This window comes from Miniopterus natalensis, chromosome 9, assembly GCF_054644295.1.
Source record: "Miniopterus natalensis isolate mMinNat1 chromosome 9, mMinNat1.hap1, whole genome shotgun sequence".
Lineage (NCBI taxonomy): Eukaryota > Metazoa > Chordata > Mammalia > Chiroptera > Miniopteridae > Miniopterus > Miniopterus natalensis.
The window spans coordinates 45978084-45998498 of record NC_142089.1 but is presented as its reverse complement, the minus strand read 5'-3'; the positions used below and the strand labels follow the sequence as shown (position 1 = coordinate 45998498).

At 37.6% G+C, this 20415-nt stretch overlaps 1 protein-coding gene across 1 annotated transcript in view; it reads left to right on the top strand.

Moving 5' to 3' along the window:
* The first annotated feature begins 34 nt into the window (after positions 1-34).
* The window catches only part of ERICH3 (glutamate rich 3), an 82238-nt gene continuing 61857 nt past the window's right edge, over positions 35-20415 (top strand). The window contains exons 1-6 of the mRNA XM_087820716.1: positions 35-132; positions 2388-2481; positions 5917-6042; positions 9426-9497; positions 11395-11523; positions 16252-16410. Coding sequence (XP_087676842.1) covers positions 35-132; positions 2388-2481; positions 5917-6042; positions 9426-9497; positions 11395-11523; positions 16252-16410 — 678 coding nt within the window. The remainder of the gene's footprint in view (positions 133-2387; positions 2482-5916; positions 6043-9425; positions 9498-11394; positions 11524-16251; positions 16411-20415) is intronic.

The window sequence follows — 20415 nt, the reverse complement described above, 5'->3', positions numbered from 1 at the left end:
TGCGATGATAGTCATGGAAGAAGTTGCTTTATAAATGGCATCCCAACCTGGACCTTTGATCATTCCTAAACAGGGAAAGGTATGGAAACAGGTGTGTGCAAAGGTCTCAATTGAGCTGGATCCATTCGACCTGTAAGTAAGAGTGGAAGGCATTATGCACACTCATTCACTTAGTAGGGACCTGAGGGAGCAGAATTAAAATGAGGTGGGTGCTGAAGCTGGCTAAGCATTGCTATTAGCACCTAAATATTTTAAAAGTTACAAAGTGTGGATTAAAGGAAGGGCATATTTTCTGTCAGTAGGGAAACTGAGGTCCATGTTATCCCATCTTTTTGACCCTACTTCATTTAATCAGGGTTTTAGCACTCACAGCTATTCCAAAACCACTTTTTTTTTTTTTGAACTGGAGCCTGAAAAACAGACAAAAGGCTATATGTGATATCAGTCTAATGATTTATCTTAAGAATCTGTGAACTGTGGAATCATGATTGTTAAGACTGAGAGACACCTGCTCACCTTTCTGAAATGAGTTGCTGAATAGATATTCTGAGATTCAGAAAGGGTAAGGGATACAATGTTGACCTTTTGGAGACAGGAAACCTTTGATGAACTATAGGACACCAAGACAGTTCATTTAAAAGAAGGTTTCAAAGCATTATCTGAGCTAGTTTTGTATGTGCTTTACTGAAGCCCTTGGGCTGTCTTTTTACATAAACCCAGTGAAATAATGGTTTCCACACTTGTTCACATGTCTACAACCCTCATGTGGCACCTTGGCTTCTGGGCTTTGTAGCTGCTTTTCAGTCTCTTTTGTGCACAAAATTAAAATTTCCTTACCATCTGACAGCATGGAACTTCCCTGAGACGGGCGTTAAAGAGAAAAGAGATAGGAAAAGGTCACAGTACCGTCTCCGTGTAATTAATGCCGTGCAAACAGCTAAAAAAAGTGTTGCTAATGACATTTACTCGATTCTCTATGAGTCTGTGTTCTAGTCTTGGAATAAGTTAAGCATCAGCTGCTTATAAAATGTACAGATTGTAAATCTTTTTTTACAGGTAATAGCAAATGTATTTTTTTAAAGACAGCTTTATGTTAGTTGTGTTTAGGCTTGTGTGCTCTTTTTCTCTGCCTATCTTTCTTTGTCTCTCACTCATGTGTATATACGTGGATGCACATATCTGCATACATGTATACATTCATGTATACATACATGTATATACATGTGTCTGTGCTTTTGTCAGGTAATAACATTTAATAAAGTACAGGTTAAAACTTAGAAAAATAGCTTCAAACTTATTTATAGTCTTAGATTGACTACCAACCAAGGTAGAGCATGTAATCAAGGAGCCAGTTTGCCCTCTTTTAGCTCTTAACACATTGTTTGCGGGTAGTTTTTATCGCATGCTCTACTACCAGTCAAAATAAAATGTATAAATACGTTTCCCGCATACAATGTGTTAAAATGAAAGACCTTAAAAATCAAAAGTGATCAATGATTATATTTTGGCTCTGGATGTGGAATTAATGAAATTGTCTGGATATATATGAGAAAATTAAGACTTCTAAACTGCTGGGCTTAAATGTAGATAGAAATTTATACCAGTAAGAATAAGTCCGAAACAAAATTGTGCCTTCACTTACCGAACACATCATTTTTTAGGTACACAATAAATAATCAGTAGGGATACCAAGAATGATGCACCATCTTGGCCTTGAAATTGGGCAGAAGAGACTAAAAAATAAATAATAGCATATTGTGTGACATGTAATGCAACTCAGGGGTATAGGTGAGTGGCGTGGAAGGTAGGGTAGCCCACCCAGTGTGTTTCAGGAAGTGTTTCCAGGGAGAAGAGATGCTTGTGAATCGCAGGTGTTGGCTGCTAGCCACAGGTAAGGGAAAGTCCTTTGCAGTGGAGGGACTGTGCATTGTGTCCAGAAGACATGAAGGAACATGCTGAGTAAGTGCAGGATAGTTTGAGTTAGAGTTTAGGATGTAATGGGAGAAAGAAGCGTCCCCTGAAGGACCCCCAACTTCTCCATCAGGCTTCCTCCGTGAAGACATTCCTGATGACTAGTGCTCTCCTGCTCTGTGTCCCCATGACATTTTGCATATTTCTAGTGTTGGATTTTTTATGACAATTTAATTGTTCATGTCTGATTTTCATACTTGTCTTCAGGATAAACAACATCAGGACTATCTCCCAGTTTTTATCATCAAACCTAGAAAACAGTAGGTGCTCAATAGTACCTGTTTATTAAACACATCCATGGGTGACTGGCTGGAAGAGTAAGATCATGCACAGTTTGGAGATGAGAAAGTCAAGAATTACCTTGGTTATCAAGCAACACTTTATAAAACCTTAATGGTTTCAATTTTCTGTTTCAGATTGCTTGCAGCATATAATAGCCTTACTGACAAACACCTGGCTGGATATTTTAACAATACAAGGATAAGGCGGCATCTCTTAAGATCAGGGCTGGTAAGATTTGGTTTACTTTCTATCTATCCTTTTGTTTCATTAAGTCCAATAATTCCCTCCCTTTTCTGATTTTCTCTTCAAACTAATTAGGGACATCTCCCTCCACCCCCCATTTCAGAAAAATTACTTCCTTTCCAAAGTTTTGATTTATCTTGTTGAGGCTGTGTTTCAAAAGATAGGAAAGGAGGTCACAGTGACTACTAAGGCAATTTATAAGTTATCAATCAAAACCCTGAGTTTTCAACAGCATATTTCACTTCTTTGTCTATTCATTCATGTATTCAACACACCTATTGAACACAGTTTATAGGCCAAGAACTATTAAGGATTAAGGAGAGAGAGGACATTTCTGTCTTTAGGAAAAATTATGTTTTTAATGATCACGGAATTTGGTGTGGAAGACATAAACAGTTCAAATTCCTCTTCGAACTTTTGTTTTGTTTTTTTTAATCTTCACCTGAGGATATTTTTTTCCATTGCTTTTCAGAGTGAGTGGAGAGAGAGAGAGACAGCGATGTGAAAGAGACACATAGATTGGTTGCCCCCTGTGCCCTGATCCAGGTCTGGGATTGAGCCTACAATCTTTGGGGTATGTGCCCTTGACAGGAATCGAACCCGAGACCCTTCAGTCTGTGGGTGACACTCTAACCACTGAACCAAACCTGCTAGGGCTCGAATTTTTAAAAACACTTTCATTTTCTAGGGTGGTTTATTGATACATTAATGTGCTTTGCTAGCTCCAAACCTATCATTTCCACAAAAAATCCCATTCCTCTAAATGTAATGTGAATACCATTTAAAAATACTCTAGCTTTCTGCTGAAAGAAATGGGCGTGGTTATAGAAAGTGTGACTAAAGAGTCTGGTGTTTACCTTCTTAAAATACAGTGGTTTTCCTTAACTATTGTTGCTATGGTGCTGCGATTGTTGCTTATGTGCTTGGCGCTCTGGCCTGGTAGGTCTCAGAGCTCTTGCTTTCTGCCTCCTGCGTATCTTTGTTACCAGACAGACCAGGCTGAAAGGTGGCTCTGTCATTTATAAGACACAGACTTTAGGAAATCACTTAATTTTGTTGCCTCCAGCTTTCTCAGTTGTAAAATAAAGATAATGATACCCAGCCCTCAGGATTGTTGTGTCAATTAGAGATGTGTGATAAATGGTTGTTGTAATTATTGTGGTTACTATTAACATTACTTCTTTGGGTAACAATATGTGAGCTTCATGTGTAAATAGGAAGGACTTGGCATTTACTTATCAACATCATTAACATGCACTTTATTGAACATTGGTTAGGTGCATGGCAGCTCAAGGAAGATACAGCTCTTTCTGTAGAGTAGTCTTTCAAAATGCAAATTTTAGAGCCCCACCCAAGACCTAAGGAGTCAGAAGCTATGGGGTGAGGCCAATTAATTTTTTAAAAATTAAATTTATTGGGGGTGACGTTGGTTAATAAAATCATATAGGTTTCAAGTGTAGAATTCTATAGTACATCACCTGTATATTGCATTGTGCGTTCATCACCCAAAAGTGAAGTCTCTTTCCGTCACCATATATTTGACCCTCTTTACTCTCTTCTATCTCCCCCCATCCCTTCCCCTCTGGTAACCACCTTACTGTTGCCTGTGACTTTCTGTTTGCTTTTTTAAAAAAATGTTTTTATTGATTTTAGAGAGAGAGGAAGGGAAAAAAAGAAACATTGATGTGAGAATGAAACATTGGTCCGCAGCGATACCCCCTGCATGGCCCCTAGCGGGGATAGAGCCTGCACCATGGCATGTGCTCTGACCAGGAATTGAACCAAAAGAGGGATTGTTGGATCATATAGTAACACCATTCTTAATTTTGAGGAACCTCCATACTGTTTTCCCTAGTGGCTGTACCAAATTAAAATGGTCATATGACTCCAAAGCAATATACAGATTTCATGTAATCCCCATCAACATCCCAATCTGTTTTTCAGTTGCCTTCTAGGTGATTATGACACAGACTCAAGTTTAAGAATTTTTGCCCTGTAGGCACTTCCAGCCTAGTTGGAGAGACCAGACAGCTCCCAGGGGAGAGAGAACAATGACACAATGACATATGTCAACTGCAGAGGGAGGGCCAGTACAGCACATTCTCAACATATTTTTCCAGTTAGAGCACATGACATGATATTCCATGGACAACATATTTTGAAGACTGTGGCTGAGTTGTAATTCTAAGCACAGTTTCTATACCACACTCCTTTCTTTCATTGGAAAGTGTATTCACAAAAAAGGTTATCCATAGGCAATCGCTGTAGCACAATTTATTCACAACACTCCAGTATGTCACAACAACAGTGTTAAAAAATCCTGCAGTGATCAAAATTGAGAAACATGTGGGTAGACGAGACCTGAAAAGAAGAGCAGGCTTCATTAAGTGGAATGAAAGATGAACAATCCAGGAAAAATAACACCTGTTGTTTATAGAACATAAAGAAAAATACAAAATATGTGCCCACAGGAAGGATTAAAAGAAAAGAAAAACAAGTACACTTGACCCTTGAATGACATAACACAGGTTTGAACTGCATGGGTCCACTTGTGTGTGGATTTTTTTCAATAAATACCTGTATTGTTTTTGATCTGTGGATGCTGAAGGCCAACCGTATGCGTTGATTTACACCATTTTGTATAGGGGACTTGAACATCCATGAATTTTGGTATCATCAGGGGTCCTAGAACCAATTCCCCACAGATACTGAAGGACAACTAAGTTTTTGAGGATTCAAAAGTTATATGCAGATTTTCAACTGCGTGGGGATGGATACCCCCTAAACGCAATGCTGTTTAAGGGTCAATGGTAAATAGAAAAACTGAGACTTCCACTCTTGGGACTTGCAATGATGCCAATCGAAACCAGCCTGGAATACTATATATCTGCGGCACTGCGTAATCTAAAAAAATCTGAATCACAGCAAATAGTATTATATTCTGGGCAGGAGAGTGGAAGAATAAAACGCAGTGTGAAAACAAAGAAATAAAGCCAATCATTTTAAAAACAAACAAACTGATGAGCGCCTCTGTAGCTTACCTGCTTTGTCCTTCCAAGTATATTTCCTGTGAGATCATCAGTCCTGCGATCACTGCTCCTAACTCATTGTTTCAAGGTAGCCCCAGACCCCTTCCTCCCAATGTGTGCAAAAAAAGAAATGAAAAGAACACCTGGGTTCCATCAAGGCAAATTGCTACTCTAAGGAAAACCTGTGTGTGTGTTCCCGGTGATGGGTATATAAGACTGCCTTTCTCTTGTTTTGCCTTATGGAATATTTATTAAAAGTGAAAGTTTATCAACCACAGTAGTATACTCCTTTAGGCTTAGGAGACGCTCCCTCTCTCTCTCTCCCCCTTTTTGGTGACTAACTACATTTTCTGCTTTGTATTTCTGTGTCTGTCTTATTTATTCATTTCAGATCACAAGAAGTGGAAGAATACTTTCTGAAAAAGAATACAAACTAAATATCATGAAGAGGGATCATCAGAAATATATCCGGGAGTGCTTAGCCCAGGCTATTTTCCATAAGGTTCTTGATATGGAGGTACAAGTATTTGCTATTATTTTCTTTATAACTGATGTTTTCTAATATGATAATTAATAATACTTCTGCATCCAGAGGTAGAGGTATTCTTGTATTTCATTAAAAAAGAGTGGAACAAGGTAACCTGAGAAATGCTCTATATCTCTCTAGGTAGCAAGGAGTCAACAGACCAAGGTAAGCTTTTCTCCATTTCAGTTTGAGAAAAATATGGACACCATCATATACTTCATGATACTTAATTTAACAAGTGTAGATTTTTAATCCATAATGGCTACTCTAAAACATACCAGCCCTCACCATCTGTACCTCAATTTCCATTTGCTAAAAAAAAAAAGTGACATCTGTTTAAATATCAGTAATTCCACCGCCATGAAATATTTCAGATTTGTTATTCTTCTAAGGCTCTGAAGCTCAGCCGTATGCTAAATTTCAAGGAATAGGCATTGAAACATCTGCTGTCCCTCCTACTTCAGGCCACATTGGTCAGCATGGATTTACAATCTAAGTATCAACCACATTTTTTTAAATCTGACATGGCATTTTTAGTAGGATATCTAGCTAACTTGATAAATTATTTTAGCCTTGCTCCATGAAATTTGTAGTTTCAAGCATCAGCGCCATTTTAATCTCTGTGAAAAAGCATGTCACTTCTTGGCTTGAACATGCAGCAATAACTCAGAAAACTTGGCTCATAAAACCGTTGACCTGTGGGTGCAGTAAACATTTATGAACAACTGTAGAATCATCAGTAAACCAATACTAAGTTTAGTGCCACTGAAAATTATGCTACCATTATACTGAGCAAGTGTGTTCACTCAAGGTGTGTGGGGTCTGTTCATTTAGGAATTCATGTTGTGCTTATATCAGGTGCATGAATTACACAGAATCATTGTTTATGGCCCCCAAATTCACTTGATTGTAAAAGTATTAGTTGCAATTATATAACTAGTGTTTAAGAAATAGTACAGTGTAAAATTAATCTATTCCTGGCTTTAAACCAAGTTCTGTATTAGCCTTGATCATTGAAATTTGGTTTTCTAAACTTTCATATAACTGACACATTATAACTGGTGAATATGCTAATATTTAAGCATCTTTTTGTACTCTTAAAGTTTGGAATAAATATCTTAGATAAATGGTAAAATGTAACATATAATTGTAATATACAAATTAATTAACAAATAGAATATTTCTAAATTGCCACATTTGTCTCACATTCAGTTTAAGCTGATGTTGTTTACTAATGTTGTGCTATTAATATTCATGTATTCATGCAACAAACATTAATTGCAGGCTTACTATATATCATTATGAGGCCATGTGATGTATAGCTGTGAGATATAATTTAAAAAAAACCCAAAAAACCACTAGAAAGTGATCAAATGCTAGAAGAAAGGAGCTTACAGACTGATTTCAGAAAAGAAGGGATTGGTGACTTGCGTCTGTGAGAGGCAGGGGAAGCTGCGCAGAGGTCCTGCTATTTGAACTGGACCTTGAAAACTGAATGAGACATCGCATGAAGCGGCGAGAAAGGCATTGCACAGAGCGAGGTTACAGACGTGTGAAAGGGCATTGTGGGTGGAAAGGAAAGCTCACTGAGGCCAGACTGCACAGTGGGTTGGTTGAAAAAGAGGTAGGGAGGGACACTCTCCAATAAGTGGGGGCCCAGTTTCTGGAGGGCCTTCAATTCCAAACTAGGTTTGGAGTGTAGGCGATGAGGCGACGAGCCATTTTTTAGCAGGGGAGTGAAATAAATGAGCAGAGCTGTGTTAGAAAGATGATGTTGCTAAAAATGTGGAAGATGGATTAATGAGCTGGAAAAGATTGGAGGTGGGAGGTCAATTAGGAAGCTGTTGCCAAAGGGTGTGAGCCAGCAGCGGCGGTGGAAGCACTGGGGAGAGGCAGCTGTCCACGGGCGGGCGAGGGGGGGACTGACGCTGCCTGAGTGAGCGGGCGAAGGAGAAGGAGCCCAGAGACGCTCTGAGGTCTCCAGCTTGGGGGGGGGGGGCTTCGCAAGAGATCAAGAACAGCAGCGGAGGCTGTTGGAAAGAGTGGCGCCTGGGAAGGCAGGGTCTCGCAAGTGGCAGGATGGGTAAGATGAGTCCTGGGACAAAGGAAGTTGGGCTTGACCCAGAGGACAAAGACTTCGGTGGCCTTGGGGAAAGCGGTTCCCGCCATGGGGACAATGAGGGGTGGTGGGAGGGGGTGGCTGCAGGGAGTTGGAAATAAATGGAAGACGGAAAGTGGTTGATATCAGACCTAATAAAGCTGGGTGGTAAGTGGATGAGACCAGGAAAGGGCGAGAGAGGAGGGAGTGTGCTGCTCAGCGAGCGTGCAGGGCCTCAGGGCAGCAGGCGCAATCAAGAAAGAGGAAAAGCACTTTTGAAAAGGCTCTCAAATGCGTCTGAATGATTTCAACCTGGATTATAAACAGATTATTTTTATATGGGTTTTATTTTTCAATTATATGACTAATATATTACAGAAAATTTGGAAAACATAAGGAAGCATCAAAAGGGAAAATAACCACATATATAACGCCTCCCCTCAGAGAAAACTGCTGTTTACATACTCACCTTTCCTTTTAGTCTCTATTCATATTTATACATTAATAAAAGCATGCTATATTGAGAGGGCCATGGTTTTGTGAAAACAAACAAAGAACACAAACTTATAGGAAGTTACTGTCAGACCAAAATTCAACCACTGACTAGATATGTGACCTGGGGGCAAATCCATGATCTGCTTCAGATTCTACATTAGTAAAATAAGACTGCTTAGCAATTTCAGTTGTTCAAGAAGAGATGGTGCACACGAAGCACCTTCCTAGCGTGGGCACAGGCACACAATATGAACTTGAACAAATTAAATTGCATTTCTGTGCAATTCTGTATCTTTTTTTTTCTTTCTGTATTACATGCATTTTCTACATTTTAAAACAAAATCTTTATAACCTTATTTTAATGATCATATTCTATTCCATTACATGGATGTGCCAAAACCTTAAGCCATCTCTTTAACCATTCTCTGAGTTTTTGCTTTAAGGAGAACATTACCAGCAGCAACAAAAACCTTTCAGATGGCATCTTGGTGCATAACACATTTTTTTTTTAAAAATCCAGATTTTCTTTTAAATTTAGAAGTGAAATTTATTGGTTAAAGGGTAAGGACACTTTTACCTGCCTGAGATATGTTATGTTGGCTTTCCAAAGAGTTGCATGAATTTATATCCCCACTTGCACACTAAAGCAGGTGATCCTTCTCCATCTCAGTGACAAAAGGGGTAATTGAGACTCCAGTTAGCTGGTAGGATTATTTTCCTCTAAAAAACGTGTTGCTGTAATTGATATGAATCTCTCCTCCATTCTTTCCTGTATGCTTAGCGTTCCCATCAGCTTGAAATAAAAAAGAAACTGGAGACCTTAGCTAGAAAGGAGCGAATCCAGAGGTTTAAGGTAAGAAGTCACATAACTCTCTCTGACTTCATAAGATTATTTTATGATTTTGAAAGCTAGTGGTGCTATTACTGAAGTTCCTTGGGGCACTTTACTTTGGGGTAACTCATAGCTGAAGTCTAATGATGGCTCCACCAAGCCTAAACCTCGGCCCCATAATTACAGAAGATCACGACAAAACAGGAGCTGCCTGTGCAAACTGAGTCGCATAAGACAGAAACCTTTCAAAGAAAAACTCGAAAACATTCTTTTCAAGTTTGAAATTTTGCTTTTGTGTTTTCTTGGTTGATATGTGATAGAGGCCAAAGGATTTTTTATTTTGTTTTTGTCTTAAGAAGGTAAAAATAGATGATGATGTTCCCAATGTGATGGAAAACAAGGAATTCTAAGAATTATCCAATGGCACATTTTCATGCAAATGTGACTCTTGAGACTATGTGGTAGGAAAAATCTACCTTAGCAAACAATAAGATTTAGGCATTTTGTACAAGGCATTTAAAAATTCCCTGTTTGCCCTGGCAACATGGTTCAGTGGTTGAGCATTGACCTATGATCCAAGAGATCGTGATTTGGTTTCTGGTCAGGGCACATGTCCTGGCTGTGGGCTCCATCCCCAGCAGGGGGCGTGCAGGAGGCAGCCGATCAATGACTCTCTCATCATTGATGTTTCTCTCTCTCCCTCTCCCTTCCTCTCTCTGAAATCAATAAGGATATTTAAATATATATATATATATATATATATATATATATATATATATATATATATATATATAATCCCTGTTTGTTTTCTGTTTTTGTATTTGATATCCTTCTTTGAAGTGAAATTAGGAAATATATAAATTTGGATCAAGACACGAGAGATTCAATTAGGCATGTTTGAAAGGTTCCAGTTTAGGTTGCCAGTTTTACTCAATTTCTTGACCCATTCAAACTTACATGTCGTTCTTCATTTTCTGTGTCATATTATAAATGTGAGGCCTGAGACATTTCACAAACTCATGAATATTTGTAAAGATTCAGTAGAATAACTTGCCATATAAAATAGTAATTTTTCCCTCTTGTCTGATAGTCTCAAATCTGTCTATTTTATTATGGTCAAAGATAATCTTGTTACAAAAGTGTTGTTAACTAACAGAAGACAGGTCCATTTTTCAAGATCAGAAGAGTTATTGTGTAGAGATTTGTGGTTAATTCAACTTTGCCAATATTGTCCTACATCAAGGACTGAGTTATAGATTCTATAATTTACTCCTGAAATGTTGATGGGAGAAAATGGCTACTGGAAATAAAGAGTGACAAGTGCTGCCTGACGCTATGTGCAATCCACTCTCACCCAGATCTCCAGTCACACTTAGACAGGTGGGCGTGTTATAGCATTGGAAGATTTGTGATAGGCACTCCAGTCCCTCCTTGTATGATTTTCACTTGTAACAGTTTTCACTGTATGGCTGCACTTAGTGAAAGACCTATGTTTTGGCCTCTTTTATGTAATATGCAACCCTTTCGCTTAGGGCATTAGTTAATAATTTTCTAAGGTAGAAAAGTAATACTTTCTGGTAGTCTCTACTGATCAGAGTAGGGGAGGAGCATTATCCTTTTGTAGTGATCTGTTTAAAGCAGATTAATGAATATTTTTGTGAAAACCGAAGATACACTGCCCCTGTAGCTATTTCTTGGAATAAAACAGTCTCAGTTTCCTGCCTTTCACTATCACACCCAGTTCCCCATTATAGAAGTGGAAACTTTTTCTGACTATCATGATTGGCCTCAGAAGGAACATTTTGAAAGTAAAGACAAAAGACTTTGTTAGTCATATAGTATTTTTTATGGGGTAGATACTAACCTAACCTAAATTACTAATTATGCATCAATTTGTTGAATTACTTTCTGATTCTAGGGAGAGCCCATAAGATGGTCTTTAGAAAAAAACATGCCAGTCCTGTCTCCCCACCCCCCAGTGGGCCCAAAGACTAACCGTGGCCATAGTGTTCTGGCTGATGAAGGACGTTCCAGTCCAATAACACTGGTGAGTCATACTAAACACTCTGTCATGCACCATTCCAAACTAATTCATTTATAATTTCCTATTACTCTCAGAAAGAATGCTCTCTGGGTATGTGTCTGTATAATCCTGAGAATTCTACTAAGTAAAAACAGATTCTTGTATCTATTCAACTCTGTCTCTATTGAACACTCCACCTCTAATCAGTATCACCCCTGTCGAATTCATTTTGGTGGTTACTGCTAGATTAAGTTGCTTTAAGCACAGATTACTTATGTTATTTACATGCCCAAATACCTTCACTTGCTTTGTGTCACCTATAGAAAATCACAGGCTCTTTCACTTGACATTTAAGACCCTGAACCATCTGACCTCAATTCAGCTACCCCCACAATTATCCTTTAGCATTCTGCAGTGCAGCAAAATTGAACCACTAGTTGTTCCAAACTTGTGCTGTATTTTCTGACCTCTGCATTTTGTCCTTGCTGTTCCCTCTACTCTCACCTTACTTGTACTCAATAGTACTCTATAGCATTTGGGGCCAGATACTTATATTTGTGCTTCATTTATCAAAAGTATGTGCACGCACTCTAAGATAAAAATAATTAAATGTGCAGAAATTCTATTAAAAGAAATTGCACACTGACCTTTCCTTCCAGTTTGATTCATTTCTAACCTAGAGGTGGTATTTGCTTGAAGGAAGGTAAGGTTGCTTGAGACAATATAGACACAAGAAAAGATTTGCAGAATATTTGCTGGAGGTTGATGGTATAAGCCGTAAATGAATTGCTTGATTATGTCTTTATTTTTGCTTTGTGTAGCCTAATATATTTCCTTGTGAGCATGAACATTTTTTTGGATTGCACAATGTTTGTAGAGAAATCACAGTGCTTTCCCAGATTGTTAAAGCAGGTTCATCCTTCATCACATATAGTGTTAAGCTTTGACATTTTTCAGAAGGTAAATATGTTTTGACATTTCCGGGTGAACTGCTCAAGTTATGAAAAGCAACCGTTTTCCCTTTGTTGTTACCATATTTCCAGGCTTCATTTAAATGCATATGTACACAAATAACTCTTTTATTAGGTGGCAAATTCACTAGACTCTCAAAAGCTTAAACTGGGTGAAACAAAAGAAACAATCAAGCGCTGTTTGCTATCTTCCCACCTGTTTCAGAGAGGAAAAACCCTTGGAAGGCTTTCTTTTCAATTTTCCAGCTGAACACCCTCAATAAGTAGTTTATGATACATCCAGGAGATCTTAATGTGGCAGGAATGAGAAAGTAATTTAAAAATTACAGGAAACACTGACACCAGCACTTCGGAAGCCTTTCTATCTGGTAAGCCACAGTGCTGCACTTGGTTACCCCCTGTGGTGCTTCTGCCCAGTCAGGGATACCTATTTCAATCTTGGAATTGCAGTTTCCATTCCACAGAAATTCAAGTCCTCCTCTTTGTTTTCAAAACCTGGGTACATAGCCTTTAAATTTGACTCCTGACCTCCAAGTGCCATTGAGACGGAGATAATAATCCTTTGGGGGTATGGCCATCGATTTTTCTCTTTTAACTTTCTTGAGCGAATAAGTAAAGCATCCAGTGAATAGTTATTGCGTTTGGTCACTAATTGCACGTAAACTCTCAAAATAACATATAAGCTTTTAGCTGCATTGCTCCCATTAAAACTCTGGAAAGTCATTCAACTAATTCTGCACAGGCTTGGAAAATGCACCCCCAGAGATCTTCCACTAAGAATTAGAAATGCTCAGCTAAGCTGAATAATCACCAGGTAGTCAATTTCCATTCACATTCTGGTACAGATTTGAAAATGTTAAGCTACAGTGCCATGTTTATTCCAAGTAAATATATTATGAACAATTTAAAATATAGCAAATTTAAGGTGGCTTTTGATGTGAACTACAACAGTTTGTAGCTCACAGCTGTTCGTTGAATGGTGCAGATTTGTTTTTAGAGATAAGTGTAATCAGTTAAACACTTGACTGCCACATTCATCTAACTGAATGGTATCTGTATGCAAATGTGGAGAAATAAAATTTAGAGCACAACAGCCAATTGATCATGTTCTAGTTTATAGTAACCTGCTTTTTTAAATTCCTGCATTAGATTGTCAATGTTTTTGTGTTCAGGTGGATTATTTGACAGGAGAGATTCTTAAGGCATATTTGTTTCACAGAATTCAAAGGAATTCTTTTGGGCGATCTGATTCTTTTGTTCAGAAACCTCTAGCTTGGTTTTTCTTTGTGGGTTTTACAACCTTTCACTTTCGGGCTCATATAGGCTTATGTTCTGTTTCATGAAATCTAATGCTGTTGTAGTCAATCCACTTGGTTTCCTGTATTGGTCAGGATATAGGTTTGGGTGCAGAGATCCAAAATGACAATGACTTGAACATGAGGATGCCCTCCGCACCCCAACACATACACGTGAATCTCAGCGGGTGGGCCATCTCTATAAAGCCATCAACAACTCAGACTCCTCTCTAAGCGCCTGATCTGGAAGTTTCATGTATCACTTCTGCTCACATCTTATTAGTCAAAACCGAGCTTATATCTGTACAGAATTGCAAGAGATGCTGGAAAATGTAGCCTTTATTTATAATAAAGGCTGTTCACCGTGTTTCCTGATAAAAATTCTATTACTAGTGAAGAAAGGAAAACAGATATTGGGGAATATTATCTTTGCCGCCTTCCCATGCCTGGCCGCGACTGGCTCTCTTCTTACTCAGATGTTTCAATTTACCATTCTCTCCTCTGCTCCTCCATTTTCTTCTGTTGCTCATCCATTTGGGTAAAATATAACTGCTTCTGTGAAACTTTAATTTTTCAGTCTTGTTGGCTTATTCCAAATAACTTTAGTTCTAAGTGCTGTGAGTGCTCAGGTATTTTGTCATATTGTCTCTTTGGCAGTACTTGTGTGGGTCATTTGGCACTAATTGTCTTGTGTCACCATTAGATGTTAAAAATTACTTTTGAATCTCCTCATAGTGCTTATCATTGGAATTCAATAAATATTGACTTAATAAAATCAGAGGTTTAACACATATGACATGCTTGTCAGGATAGTACGAAGACCAACTTTTGGTAGTAGGAGCTGCCCTATCATTTTTTATGTATTTATACTTTTGCAGAGTTGAATATTTTGTTCACCATTCTTTTCTTTTTTTCTTTAAATGTGTCTTTATTGATTTCACAGAGAGGAAGGGAGAGAGAGAGAGAAACATCAATGATGAGAGTGTCATTGATCGGCTGCCTCCTGCACGCCCCCGACTGGGGATCGAGCCCGCAACCCGGGCATGTGCCCTGACCGGGAATCGAACCGAGATCTCCTGGGTCATAAGTCAATGCTCAACCACTGAGCCACGCTGGCCGGGCTGTTCATCATTCTTTAGTGTCAGTGTAGTAAACCTTACTATGAGTGATTTATATACTATCCTAACACCCTCTTGTCCAAATATGCATTTATTATTCTTAACAGGTTTTCTACTATTTTATTATAATAGAACAACTGGGCCAAAGGGCTTGTTTTTTCCACTTTTGAAACATTGCTAATCTTTATACTAAACTCATAATGTTCTGTCAGTGCCGAGAAAGACAGCATTCATGCTCCATACTGGCACTTTTGGTATTCTCTGCAGTATATTCTTGATTAGAAAGTATATCAGTCAGAGTCTCAGCAGGAAACAGATGGCTCACACAAATAGGGTAATTAGGAAGGGTTTAATAAAGAAACTATTTGCAAAGATGCAGGCAGGGTTAAGGAAAAACAACCAGGGATGTTTAGCGTGCTGGGGTCAGCCCAGTGGGAAACCACACCACCTTGGCCTAGTGGGGAAAGGGAGGGTTTGGACAGAGAACCTCTCCTACTTGTAAGGTGGGAGAGGACTTCCTGACAGAGCTGTGGACTTTGGTGGAGGGACCAACCGACCCATCACAGCCCTGGTGGGAAGGGTCCAGGAGAATTAAGACCCCGATCTCATTTCCTCCTGTCTTTTGATCTCCTGCCAGTGCCTTTCATTGGCCAAATCTAACTGAATCCTGAGGTTAGTTGGTGCAGTCCATAAAGAAATGACTCCCAGATGCAAGAACAGGGCAGAGAAGGCAAAAAAAGAGGGGCAAATGGAAAACACCTAGCCTGCAAAATATGTGTTTTCCAAAGTTGCCAGTTACTATTTTTCATTTTTGTTTTCCTAATATTTCAAGGAAGAGGTTGATTAAATAGTAATGCACTGCAGTTAAGCATTTACCTTTCCTCTTTGAATCATATTGCTTATACTTCAGGACTAACCTTAAGACTTAAAGGACTCACAGTAGAATTTATGTTGAAAACATTTAAATAGAAATGAGTCCATTCCAATCATATCCCTTTAGATCTCTAAAATAGGACCATTATTCAACTTAACATTAATTGAGGAAAGCCATTCTAGGCACAGCATAAATTAGGTATTGTCAGTGAGTTTACCGTGTGAATAAAGCACAAGAACCTAACAGAGAACATCTCCTTTGTCTAGAATACTCTATAATTGTGGCATTTAGTTATGAGAGAACTTCCCCACCATATGTTTTAACAAATACTTTAGGTCATAAGGGTATGTATAATGGAAGGACATAATTAAAGTTTAATCTGCTCAGTAAAAAGGCACCATTAATTACTCTAGTCAATTTGTTGGGTTATTAATTGGTTCTGGAAACATGTCAAGGTACTAATTTAAATGGATTTTTTTCCCCTAATTGTCTAGACAGCCCCTCGACCATACACTGCCCCAGGAATTACACAGCCTCCAATTCGATTACAGCCTCTTCCCAGTAATCCTGCGGTAAGAACTGTTCCAAAGATAACTCCGGGGTCCAGATCAAAAACCTCGCCGCTGGAAAATGAAGCTCCATTTCCCATTGGGGTAAATGTTATTTCTTCAAGAACTATCTTTTTTTTCTTGATTATATTATTAGATCATCGCAGTATTTAAGAGGCTAGATTTAATTAATCTACTCAGTGAAATTTGTATTGTGCACTTATTAAGCACTTACAGTGTTCTATTTAATTATTTTACTCAAATGGGAAAGCTTATAATTTCTGTGTTAGTGAGCAAAAAGAGTAAGGAATAGATTTGTAAAATGCAAAATTATCTCTCACTAATTTGAAGGGTTGTATGAAAAACAAAAAGGAACATTTTATAGTCAGATATGACTTCTATCAGAACAGACCCAGTGTTGACTACTTTCAAATTTTAAATGCATGAAGCCTAGAAAATGAAACCTTCCAAGAATAGGTTTGCATTTGCATGCTGACTTACTTTACCATCAGTGTATGAAATTGCTTCAAGTTTGACTCTGGAGAACGTTGGACATAGAAGGAAAAGAATGTCTGTCTTTTTTTAAAATACGGAATTAATCACACACAGGAGTTTGACTCTGCTTCCTTTTCAAGGTTATGTCTCAGGTAATTTTCAGTTATTTAAATAGAGCACAGAAGGAGGCATAGTAACCATGAAATATGAGTTTCTTAAACAGGGTGATGTAACTAAGACATTCAGTAATTAGGGAGGGTATTGTTTGTATTTCTAACACAAAGGAGGAACATTTGCCAGCTTAAGAACCTGTGTCATAATACAGTAGTCATTATGTTCAAATGAATGAATTTGATTCCGTTTCTTTTTTAGAAAACATAAGATATATGAAATTAAGGTATTTTTATTTGATACTGACAGACAACTTTGACAGTAAGGAATTACTTCATATAAATGATTGTTTCATAGTAAGAGTATAAATATAACTCTAAAAATAACTATATTTTAATCCATTTAATATGGTTTTCAGCTTATCTAGCTCTTTTTACAAGCCTTATTATAATTTAATAGTAGTTTATCAGAAGGCAGGGGAAATTAAGCCAAAAGTGCTGGCGCATTTTCTAGGGAAGACTGCTTTGAGCCAGGCAGGAACTTATTGGGTCATAAGTCAATTAGGTTGACACTTTCTAGAATCTGGTCTCCATTTAGAGGCCCAGGCCTTTGCTGTTTCAGCTAGTGTTCAGGAATGGTCAAGTCCCCAGAGATTGTCTCAGGCTAACTGAAGTAACTCACAACAAGCTAACTTTTCTCCCCATAGTAAACCAGAATGGGGAGCAAAGTCATAGTCAGGAACCATTAATCCACATGCTAGCAAATCATCAGCTTGTAGAAGTGGAGCATGCCCTCCCCGCCTGCAGGCCTCCGGGGAAGCTGTATCACAATGAGCAGGTTGCCTAGTGCGTGTGGAATCAGAATGGGCACATGTGGCGGGTGGAATGTTAACGCCATCAGGCTAAGATGGCTTGGTGCACCTATCTCATTTAAGGAATGAGATTGCCAAAGGTACCGGGAAACTCAAAGGTCTTTGGCTAAACCCCCTGTATGCTCCAAGAATAACCGCCATTAGGACTGGAAATATTCAAAGTCCAATGGGTGAGATATCCTCTACCCTAGATAGTACTTGGATGGGCATTTTCCATGTTTTCCAAGGTGACTATATGCTTTTCTATGCTCCTATACGAATTCTTCTACTGTACTACTTTGATAGACACATTTTCCTGTAAGATATGTGAATACTCCCAATCAGGTAATATCCAAGTTCTGCTAGCTAGGGAGGGATTTTATTTTTTCTTTCAGATGATTTTCCAAATTAGCTCTGAGCCACTAGATGGATTAATTAATTAAATATGGATGGGGCCTTTTATTTTCCTGTTTTCAAGTTTTGGGGTGTGAGTGAATGAGGGATAGGCACTTACTGGTAACTTACATGGCTGACAAGATTGAGCTCAATCCCATATTAATTTAAACTAGCTAAACTTACACTTTTCATTCAGCAAATATTTATTGGTCACTTACTGTCACCGAAGTGCTGCTCTAAGCATTGGTGGTATATCAATTATCAAGGCAGGCAGAAGTCTCCAACTTACTGGAGTTTATATTATAATGTACATAGACAAAATATACTGCCAGAAAAGACATGTAATTTTTTCAATGGCACTGATGATAAAAATGATTTAATATAAAATCAGACAAGAAATTCCTAAAGAACAGTAATCTGCGTGATTGATGAGTATGTAGTAAGCACCTACTGAATTTGCATTGCTTCCTTAAAGATTACAGGAGGAGGTGGTATGCATATGGGAATTGTTTGAAAGTGCAACAGATATAAGGAGGCTGATGTTTCTGAACATCAAGAGCGAAGGTCTTTGATTTAGGCAAAAGCAATTTGGTAAAAAACAGGCTGGTTGAAATCCAATTGAGTAAAAATAATGACTTGATTGAAAATGATTATCCTTAGAATGAGAGTTTCTCATGCACTATTGATAGAAGTAGAAATTGGTACAACTATTGTGAAAGCAATATGGAAATACCTGTCAACATTTTAAATGAACATGCTCAAGCATTTTAACATATAGGAATTTTCCCCAGGAATACACACACATGTAGAAAGAAAGAAATTCAAGAAGATTTAGTGTTATAATAGTGAGCAATTATAAGATACCTAAGAGTTTAATAGGTTATTATTTTTAAAATGTTAGAATATATTAAAGTATGTTTAAAGTAATAAGGTAGAATTATCTGTACTGTCATGGAAAGATGTTTAAAATGCTCTGGGCTAAAAATGTGAGGTAAGGAACAGCATGTTAACTTTTTTAAAATTATCAGACCATTTCCAAATAAAGCATGCAGTTGACGGACAACGACTTAGAAATAAAATAAAAAAATCCCCAAATTTTGAAAGTTTTCCACTCATTCATTTTATTGTTCTTATTATTTTTACATCTTTAATTTATATTTGTTATTGCAATATCAATGCACACCATCACAGAAAAGTGAAAATTGTAGAAATAGTAAAATGAGAGCATAACACCTGCAATGTGAACCATTCTAACAATTCTAAACTCCTTGGTGATTATCTATTTAAATCCCTCTCTCTTCACATAAATGTTGTCTTCAATCAAAATATGTAATACATATGCCTTTATTTAACCTGCTTTTATTTATTTATATTGAGAAATGTCGGGAAATTACTTCCCTTTCTTAAAAATAACGTTTCACTATTTAAGCATCTCAAAATAAAGAATAAATGGACTGAAAATCAAATAAATTGGTATAAAGTAGAGAAAAAATTATTTAAGATGACTTAAAGTTCAGAAAACTACCTCAGATACACAAAAATAATCAATTTGTGAACATTCAAAGACTCAAGTATACCTGAAAGCAGTAACATAATTATTGATTAAAACTTTGGTGCATTTTAATTGTTGAGGTAATACATGTTGATTAAACCTTCAAATAATACAAAGATATATAAAATGCAAAATGATATCCTCCCCAACAATCCAAATCTCCATGGCAACCTTATGTTCATGTCTTCCAGATACCCCAATTTTATCAGAATCCATATATACATTATTTAAAGGAAATGTATGATTACAGCACATGGATCTTTTTATGTCAGGATGAATAGATTCACACTACTCTTTTTGAAGCCTGCTGAGAATCTATTATAAGAACAAAGCAAATTTTAAACATTCTCCTATTGATGTACTTGATGGTTCAACTAAATTTGTTATATGTATATGCCTGTGTACGTGTGTGTGTAACCTTATATTTATATCAATGTACTTATGTAGTTATCTTCGAAAGCACTTATTCTCACTAGCTGAATTTCTTGGAGAAAATAAGCTGAATAGAGTCTTTGGGTTAGTGTCTGTATTTGGTACCTTGATATTATATTATCAGTGATTATAGCAACTGAATGGGTGAAATGCATGTGAAGAAAGAGCTAAGACTCCATTGTTAAGTAAACTGTTCAACACTGCTTCAAAGTAAACTCTTTAAACTTCTTGATTCTAAATTAACTATACATAGATTTAATGGATTGTTGAGGAA